The 10,411-nt window shown below is 38.4% G+C and overlaps 1 protein-coding gene across 1 annotated transcript; it reads right to left on the reverse strand.

Moving 5' to 3' along the window:
- Window positions 1-8,747: 8,747 nt before the first annotated feature.
- On the reverse strand, window positions 8,748-9,628 carry LOC145911950 (small RNA 2'-O-methyltransferase-like). Its single transcript, XM_082999379.1, has 3 exons — window positions 9,521-9,628; window positions 9,269-9,454; window positions 8,748-9,212 (listed from the first exon to the last, which is right to left on the reverse strand). The coding sequence occupies exons 1-3, from the start codon at window positions 9,626-9,628 to the stop codon at window positions 8,748-8,750; spliced, it is 759 nt and encodes a 252-aa protein (XP_082855505.1).
- Window positions 9,629-10,411: the final 783 nt, after the last annotated feature.

The following is a 10,411-nucleotide window of genomic DNA, read 5'->3' on the forward strand; positions in this document are numbered from 1 at the left end:
TCGTGAAAACTCTCACAAAAGCTGGTGTTTCTGGTAAACGACCAATTGTTCACCGAAAACCGAATGTAATTAAACGCATTTTAACTCATTTTATGCTATTCATGCTACGTAAAAAGGGCTATAAGCAGTCCACCTCACTTAAACGCACACTTACATACCCATGACAAGTGTACGCTGCCCACACGCTCTCTCCGTTGGACAGACAGTACAAACACTGCGAAAACGAATGAACGGCCACAAAAACGATATCAGGCATAACAACACCGAAAAGCCATTGGGGGCCCACTTAAACGAGCCCAGGCTAATGACTTACGGGTGATGGTTTTAGAAAAAGTTAGAAAAAAATCGAGACTTGCAAGAGAAACGGCCGAACAACATCATATTGACCGCTTCAATTCGATCAACGACGGTCTCAACAGAGATTGGGGCTTGAGCCATTACAAACACGACGGCCGCCCAACGGCACAATTCTAACTGTAATTGAAGTCCGGTAGTCTCCTAACTGTAATTGAAGTGTGTTTTACCGGTATGGTAAAAATAGTTAATAACTAAATATTATGTTTTGTAAGGTTATCTTATCACGAGTTCAACAAACGAAGTGTCCGAATCAGCAATATAACATCAGATACCCTTTGAAAAAAATATTTTCGTTTCTTGTAACAGTATAAAGTTGGACGACATTTATGGAAAGATTTGTCAAAAGCAAAGGGTGGAAATCGTTGCAACTGTGGGTCGGGAATAGGGAGTGATTCCCGACCCACAGTTGCAACCAGGAATCTGTTACCAGTAAAAAGTTGCAGCCAAAAAACGAAAAATGCGCCAAACAAGAAGGCTCTCCCAAACACACATCTAAATATGTTTAACATTTTTAGTCACCACTGTAAACTGTAACTTTTAAACCAAGTTATTTCATTTTGCGTGGAAAATATATTGCAAAAGACGCTTTTGGATAGGGGATATGCCAATGAAATTTGGAATCCCAACACAAGGCATAAAGTGAAGATTGTTTATGATTGTGCTAATTTCCAAACATTTTCCATTGGCCCTAACTTAGTAAATGACTTTATCGGCGTTTTATTGCGATTACTCGGTTTGCTTTAGGTAACGATAAACGTTTAGACCATAAAGGCTATGCTGCACCAGCTGGTTGCCCCTATTGGGGGCATTGGGCCACAACTTTTAGCTTGTCCAGGAAGCATACCAAAGTCTAGTCAAGACTGCAAAATAAATTCGGTTTTATGCATCCTATCCTATTTGCTTTATAACACTGACAGCTTTCCAGCATTTGACAAACATTACAAGAAGCTGGTGCCTACATTATTACAACCAGCAACTGCAACATGTCTGTACATTTTGACGCTCAATATGTCAAGGAAAGAGGGAAACATAATTTAATCTGGCAAAATATTCTTCATCTTTTAACATTGGGCTTGCCAGGAGTGGCTTCAAATCACTTTGGCAACAAAGAATAACCATGTTTGGCAACAACAAGTTACAATAACTTTATCCCTCTGGTCGAGCAGCGACCTATTCAGTGCGCAAACACAACGTACCGGCCTATGGTTTGACGAGTACTACACAGCTCACAGAAACAATTGTTCCTATCACCGTAACTGAAAATAAGCATAATTTATTGAATTTAACCGCAGAAACCAGTAGAAACGAGCGCAACTGGTGTCCAAGCCTGTTATAGAGTGCGCCGTGCCACCCCCCTCTACTCTGTAGGGAATTTGGCTTATTGTCATACTTCGAAACATTTTAATATTTTGTTTAAACTTCTTTCTACTCTTTTACATTTACACCCCGTCTTTCTGACGCCATCGCTAGTTATCTCGCTTGCGTTAGGCTACGCCTTTTCAAATTGCCTCCTTTGTCGCAGCAATTATACCTCTTTGTTTCCACCTCGACTTTGATATCGCGATATGTATTTGCGACTCTTCACAAATAAACAGATCATGGCTTTTGCTGGTCTCATAGATAATAACTTGTGGTCTCACAGATCAATCCAGATCTCGATTTGGTCTCAGACCGAACTTAGGTCCAAGAACAGACCACTGGTGTTGATGTCGGGTCTTCGACGGTGGAAGCCTCTCTAAAACATTCATTCGGACCCTTCAACTCAATCCTAAATACGCCACTGCGGTGGTTGCTTGTTCACTTCAACAACATCGGTTAAAATTTGGTTGCTCCGAGGTTATATGGGGGCCAGGAGGCGATCATCCATGTCTATACCCCATAATGCAACTTCGCGGTTGGTTCATCACTTTTATGTGGTCCAAACTACGCAACATTTTGTTTGTGTCAAGTTACGAAAGAATTTGGGAAATTTTATGATCCTTCCTAGGACCCAATATTGTTCAATTTGGTTGCCTGTCAACTGTCGCTAGATTAATGTAGCAAGGAATCAACGCGTATTTATGGCAAGGGCAGGATTTAAACCGACACATTGGATTTTCGCCAATGAAGGCCATACGTCACATATCTATGATATGACAAAGCAAGATGTCACGCAGCATGCCAGCAGTTCCCAATCGCAGTGCCATTTGTTACTTTCAGGAAAGCCGGAAGCTTTTCTATTTTTGCTCTGGTAATTTTTTGATCAAATGACAATAACACCCCATCTAAGAATCGGATATAAAGGCAGCATCCGTTTGGGTAATGGTGGTTAATGTGTATGGTTCTGTGAAGTAAAGCATCATAGAGCTTGTAACGTGTTTTTCCAGCTACACGCTACACAGCAGTATTAGCCTTTAGTCTAAATGTGTTGAAAACGCGCCCCAAATTCTCCCAGCGATAGTGGCCAAGCCCGCAGAACAGTATTGTATTCAATACAACAGAATGACCGGCACAACAACAACGCGCCAGAACAGGAGCGGGGTTTGGTGTACAATTGTACGAACCTATGTTCTAAAAATCGGGGAAACCCAAATTACGTCACAATGAAGGTGGAGTCAAGTTATGATGTCACGTCACTAACCGAAGATATGCAACGACGAAGTTTCTCGTCTACACGCACATACGCGGTCCTCCTGCAGGCATCGCAAGGTCGGCAAAAGGCACAACAGCAACGAAGAAATAAATTTTAACGCTTTATTGATTATATAATAAATCAACCCTCTGAGAAACTTAAAATCGGGTACAATCAACCACAAGGGTGTGTAAACCAATATATGAAAAAATATAAGCTCAGGTTAACGCACTTTAGAGCCGTTGGCGGCAAACAAGTATCAATGACGGAGACGTCACACAAACTTGAAATTTGGTACAGACAACCACAAGGGTGACTACACCAACATACTAAAAAGTTAACTCGATACCACTTTATTAACCCTCTGTTAATCAACGACAAACTTTTGTTTGTGACGTAACAATTACATTTTATGTTGATTTTATTCGGTTCTCGAATATTTTTAAGAAGAGCCCTTCATTGATAACCGAGCCCATTCCAACAAGTATTTCTCTTTATAAAAACGTGAACCGACGTTAACACGCTTTAGCGACGTTGGCGATAAACAAGTCCCAAAGTGTACAATTGTTCGTAACAATGAAAGAGACGTCGTACATACTTGAAATTTGTAGTGATGTACCCAGTTCCAAATTATCCGGCCCGACCGGATCCGGATAGTTATCACCCAAATCCGACCGGATAATTTGGATCCGGCAGTTTGTTAACACCGATTCGTGTATTTTTATCGGTATGGCAAAAATGTTTCATTGTCAAACAGAATGCTTTGTTAAGGTCAGCTTATCATGAGTGGAACAAAAAAACGTGGGCATTCATTAATATGGTATAACACGTCACAAGAAAACCTGAATAACAAACAACAGAAAAATCGGAAGTAGCGAGTATCAAAGACTGGGTCCCAAAAACGAGTAATATGCGAAATGTTTGTCCGTTTTTAGGACAAAAATGCTTTCCCAGCTATCCGGTAAAATTAAGCCCGGGTACCCGGATCCGGCGCAAGACATCACTAGAAATTTGGCACAACCACAAGAGTTTCCATATCAACACACTAAAATATCAACTCTCTTATAATCGACGACACACTTTTGTTTGTGACGTAACAACTACATTTTACGTCGATTTTAATCGGTTCGCGAATATTTTGAAGAAGAGCCCCCCTTTGATAATCGAGTCCACTTTCAACCAAAAGATGTCAACGCGCTTTAGCGCCGTTGGCGGTAGAAAGGTCCCATAGTGTACAATTGTGTATAACAATGAAAGAGACGTTACACAAACTTCAAATTTGGTACAGACAACCACACGGGTGTCTACACCAACATACTATAAAGTAAAAACCTTTGTTTGTGACGTAACAATTACAGTTTACGCAGTCGTTATAGGGTTTTTTGCAGCAGGACCCTTCGCCATTAGCCCTATTCTACCTGCGCACATGCGTCTTCCACAACGGGAACGACAGTCTATCTGAAAAACTACATTTGTATAAACTGTTAAAATGTAACAGATTAAACAACACTTAAATTTATACATGATATTTTGGATTAGTGCTGATGGCCAACACCAAATCACTGAAATAGTGCGACTTCGGTCGCCTCTGCGACGCCACAAGAATACGTCAATGTACGTCGGATTATAGTCCCTATGTACACCATTTCTCCGGCGTAACTGGCGTTTAGCCGCCGACCATAGGCTTTGTATTGAGTTGATGTGGACGCCTTGTGACGTTACATACTGCACAGAGTGATTAACCGTTCTGTGAGTATATCCTATTTCTACAAGTGCAAAAACACACGCGACTCGTCGGACCAAATTTCTGTGCCGGGCAAAATATGTCGGCGTATGACCGTCTCCAACATTACTTATGGTCCCTCGAAGGAACCAATTCCATAAAACAGTCCTTGTTAAAATAGTTCTGTGCAAAATGCAATCAATACGTTTTCAAAAAAGTACTTAGTTTCCATATCAATGCCTCCAAACACCCACTGCTGCGGAATCGGGCGAGTCTGGTGGGCGTTCGAGCAAGGCTAACCCATCTTCGTTTTCCGAAGGCGTTGTTCCCTCATAAGCGCACCACAGACACAAGACTGTATGTTGGCCAATATCCTGTACTGCAGCGCAAATTTAATTGCATCGTCCACATAAGGCAAATCTCCGCAAAGCGATAGTTGCCGAGCATTTATGCCTACCAACGAATTCATGTTCAATTTGCATTAAAAACCACATAGCAGACTGCTCGCTATTTCATTGAAAGAATTATAAAAAGTGTAGGAGCTATTGCGGAACAAGGGCCATTTACAACGTCCTTGCAATGAAGTTGATATTACCAAATAAGGTAATAGTTTCAACTTCTGGTTTGGCGAAATAAGGTAAAAAGCCTTGCTGTGGCACTTTCATAACGCAGTAAATACTGCTATGTATAAGTTTACGAAAAACTTGCTTAATACACCCAGGTATCCGTTGTAAGGAACAATGTTGAAATATTATTTGCTGTGTTTGCAAAAATACAACAGATTTCACTAAGTTTCTCAAGCTTATAGCATGCATGCCCGAGGAGTGGGACTATGGACCAGTGCCTTCACATAAAAACCTAACAGACGTTTTAAAAAATATCTTGACACATTGCGAGAGCACAAAGGCTTTGTATTCGTGGCTTCAAACCGCCAATATAATTCAACCCAAAGCACAAGCTGTATGGGAATCCTTAGTCAATGACAGAGTACCTTGGAGGCAAATATATAAAAATATACCGCAAGCTACAGTGGAAACTAAATTAACAAGTTTTCAAATTAAGCTAAATCTCAGGGCCATTGTGACCAATAAAAAGTTAAAAGATCTGAAGTTTATAGAAACAGGTTCATGTGTCTTTTGCGAAAATGCCGAGGAAACGGTTTTACATTTATTTGTAAATTGCCCTATTGCAGCACATTACTGGGAAAATGTATGCAGTTGGCTAAGCGCTAAACTTCGTGTACCTTTATATTTTTCTCGTGCGCATTTACTGTTTGGTAGACATGAAAATAACAATATTTTTGAATGCTTTTTAAATTGCGCTCTTCTTTGTGCCAGATTTGTGATTTATCGATGCAAATACGGTAAGAGGAAACCAACAATAACAGAATTTGTAAATATGTTGCAAAAAACAAGATCTATAGAACTAAACATCGCCAGTGAAAAATACCATAGCGAAACGAATTATTACAGAAGAAAGTGGTCCTACGCTGCTTGAAGCATATACCCAAATAACTTGACTCTCTTTTGCTGATTTCTCGCCATTGTGTTTAACCATTGTTTTTTGTCTTCTTGCTTAGCCTTTTCTTCAATTGTACGCCTTTAGCGTCCTTTTTCAATAAAAAAAATTCATATATTGGTTTACACACCCTTGTGGTTGATCGTACCCGATTTCAAGTTTCTCAAAGGTTTATTTCATAAAATAATCAAACGTCCAGTGTTGCCAGTTGGGCGCTTTTTACGCCCAATTGGGCGTGTTGTCTTGGGCGTTTGCGCTTTTTTGTTGCACCTTGCGCTTTGGGCGCATTTTGGCGTGCTTTGAACATTTAAAAATGTGATTGTTAGTTTAATAATTATGTGACAAAACGCTGTTTCAGCCTTATTTCAAACACTACAACCTGACCACACAACGAAATATGACGTCATAATCATATTGCATTGACGACTGTGATGAAAATAATGCAGTTTTACTGGTCTTGTGTGCTGCTCCCGGTCTTAGTTTTCCGTTGAAGTGTTTCTTGTTAGTTGAGTGCAGCCAACCAGGCATATGAAATGACGAGTGGTGTACGTAACTGATATGTGTAAACTTCATTAACACTGGGCGCATTGTTTATGCAGAAATTGGCGCTTTTAGGCAAGTTGAAAAAACAAATTTGTCGCTTTTAATAAAAAAAATCTGGTAACACTGCATTCGTCAGTTGGATAATAGGCCAGGGAAAATATGCGTGTTGCCACACATTAAATCAATTGCATTTCGTCGGTCGTATCGCCCTAAACGTGGGCAAACAACGCAAATACCGTTTCGTGTCACTTTTTTTTACACTGAATCATGTTGTTGTAGCACTAAGTTTTAAACACTTTAATTATTGAACCCTTACTGAAAGCGGCACATTTGAATCATGTTGTTGTAGCACAAGTTTTAAACACTTTAATTATGGACCCCATTACTAAAAGCGGCATATTTTCATCTATCTATTGCAGATTTAGTAATTATGAAACAACAAACAAATCTATTACGCAACAATGACGATTCTTACCATTATGCTACAACAATTGTTGCGCTGCGCAATAATCCACAAGACACTTGTGTTTGTCAAGATTGTGACAGTTATAATACAGGAAACTACCTAAGGCATAGTATAATGTGTGTGGTTTTTCCTGGCAATAATTTTTAATTTAAACGAAATCCAGGGGTGACAATGCATATACGTTGTCACCCCTGTTTGTTTGTGAGGGGTGACATGTCACCCTTAAATTGACGCCTATGCCCACGCCTGCAATAAGCCATAATAAAATAGAGTCCTATAGTTAAAACACATGACAAAAACTGGCAAGTGACAACACAACAACAGCAAACATAACCACGCTGTCTGAACGCGCACGGCTACTGCGCAGCCTTTGTTAATAAATTTTGGTTTTGGAATCTACAGAGCTGATTGGTTCGATTCGACAACATCGGTTTATAAATTAACTAGTTGTCGGCTCCTGTCGAGGACATATTTTTTCCGCGAAATGTTTTTTCAACTATGTTCAAGATTGATAGCAATTGCGGGGTGAAATCTATATTTGGTTCTTATTTACTTTGCAAAAACGAACATTTTTTTATTCGTATAGTGTAAGTAACACAGATTGTTTTACTTGTATTCAAAACAAAACACATTATTTTTTCTTTGCAATACGCTGGGTACATCGGCAGACGTTCAGTCCCACTCTTCATCACTCATTTCAATCGAAGCAAATTGTGAGCATTGTTCATTTGGAAAATCACTACCAGAAAATTAAAAACCAGAATGGTGAATATATTTTTTGACTTAAATTTGTCCAAATTAGAGACACAATATTAATATGTGAACTGCAGACAGATGGACACTATTTCCACCAATTTGTTAAGTTTATGGTGTTGAGAAGTTTTCAAATATATATGTATACTGCTAGCACTGTCTTACTTTACAATTGAGAAAAAAACAATTAGTTAATTTATAGAACAATTAGTCTAAATGTGTTGTAATTACCTTTCCATTGTGAAAATATCAGATGCATCCTCACAAAACCATTTATTCTGAATAACCACCATCTGATCATCCATAATACTTGCTCCATGAACCATCTCACTCGTCAATAATGACCTGCGAACGGGACAAAAACAAGAGTTAATAGTAATACTTTTAAACAGATTTCTAAGGAAACTTACAACAAATCTTGATGTCCACACACAAATTGCAGGCACTTTTGAAACAGTAAAAGTGGGACAGATGTTTCACGATCACAAAAACCCAAGACATGCAGGCAGGCAGTGCTTGTGGTACATGGTTTTAAAGAAAAACAGCTTTGAAACAAAAATGAAGCATTCTTATAGTACAGTTTTATGAGGTCTGACAATGGTGTTGTTTCTTCAGTGTAACCATAAAAATAGAAATTTGACATTGCTTCAAAATAATGGTAAATACACTCCTCATGTAAACTTTCTGTTGAAAACTTGTCTAACGGTACTGCATACTGCACAAAACAAGCCTTAACAAGCTTTTGTGCAAAGTCAATGATTTTGGAAGTAAGTGTTTTAATGTAAAAATGATAAAACAGGGGCAGTGGGGTATCTAATATTTTCAACAAGGTTATAAGGTTTAACAGTGTTCCTGTTCTTCTTAATTGTAAGATGTCTTTTTCTTTGAAATATTGCTATTTGAGAGCACAAACCCAAGTGCTTGCTATTTGATGGCGGGTTACCAACACCATCATATTGAACTGTATACTCATACTTGATACAAATAATATCACACCATTTCTGAAAACTACTACGTGTCCATTCAAACTTGTGATCCCAATGTCTGAGTTTACCATGTAGGTCAAACAAGCAATTAAAGTCTGCGTTGGGTGTTGATACTATCACAGTACTGATTTGCAAGAAACCAAATATATTTTTTGAGAATAGCTTTAAATTTGCTGGATGTAAGTGCTCTATTAACTCCAAGCAAACAACAGCATCACACCCCACAAGTCGGCAGTCTCTTTCAAAAACTGAACCCTAAAACAAAATAATGCAGCAACTGAATTCTTGCAATGCTTGAAACACTGTCATACCTGAAATATTTTTAATGTTAATGGTCTACATCTTGGTTTAAGGTAGTCAGCAATAAGGGGATGTAGTGTCCCTTCGGATTTTTTTAAGATGTTTAGGTCCCAGTCAACTCCAATTAACTCTTCGATGTAAATTTCTTGGCATGCAAGTCGCAGAAATTTACATTCTGCACACCCAAAATCAATCACCTGCACGACACAAAAGTTACATTCCCAGTCATATGGTTTGTTTAGTGTAGGTAACTAACCACATACCTTTTTCGGTTTCTTTGCAGACAAAATCTCCAAAGCTTTTAAATACCTTTGCCTGTAGAGTGGCGGGCTAAATACAATATCTGTAAAATCATGTGCACCTTTATCCATATCACAAGCTTGTATTGTGACTAGCTTGTGGATTTTAGACCAAAATAACAGACTTTTAACTATTTGGTAGTGATTGAAATACAAGCACTATTTTAACAGTGTGCTCAAGGCATCCCTGCCCACAACACACCAAGCCTGAAGACAGTTGAAATGATTATCATGCATCACATAGACTGTTGTGAAACACAATTGCACATGTCAAATGAAAAAAAAACGTGCTTAACATTATGCAAAACCCGACTATCAATAAATTTTAAGAATAAAATCCACAAAGTTGACCTTTGCACAGGTGTAAAAAAACTAGGATGCTAATTTGTTGTTTTAAACTAATCCAATTCAAAAAGTTTTTTTGAAGATGAAGAAACAACTGACACCAAATTTGACCACTTTAAAGCCCCTGTGAATGTTTTAGAGGGGTGTTTTTCTATATTTTTTTTGTCTTATAATCCTGATTTCCCACTAATATTTAAATTTTTTAAATAAATTATTTCTGTTTTTTTTTAAATAATTTTTTAAGTTTTTCGACCTTATGGCCGCGTGTGAATACAGACGCACAGTGAATAAAGAACATAATATTTCGTTTCCAACTACTTTTGTATATTCGGTTCCAACTATAAGCACACCTACAACCCTATAATTTTCCACTGATGGGAAATTTCCCATCGGTTAAGAACCTTTTTGGAGCGGTCCCTCTAAAAACCCATTGTAGGCAAAATTTTAAAACATAAATTACTAGAGATTGAATATCATATTATAATCGGCTTTTCTCGTACATTCAGCCGA

This window comes from Ascidia mentula, chromosome 8 (assembly GCF_947561715.1).
Source record: "Ascidia mentula chromosome 8, kaAscMent1.1, whole genome shotgun sequence".
NCBI lineage: Eukaryota > Metazoa > Chordata > Ascidiacea > Phlebobranchia > Ascidiidae > Ascidia > Ascidia mentula.

Coding starts and splice junctions, on each gene's coding strand:
- LOC145911950 (XM_082999379.1), bottom strand. CDS start 9,628: ATGGATAAAGGTGCACATGATTTTACAGATATTGTATTTAGCCCGCCA. Junction 9,455..9,520: donor CTGCAAAGAAACCGAAAAAG/GTATGTGGTTAG, acceptor TGTGTCGTGCAG/GTGATTGATTTTGGGTGTGC. Junction 9,213..9,268: donor TAACATTAAAAATATTTCAG/GTATGACAGTGT, acceptor ATTTTGTTTTAG/GGTTCAGTTTTTGAAAGAGA.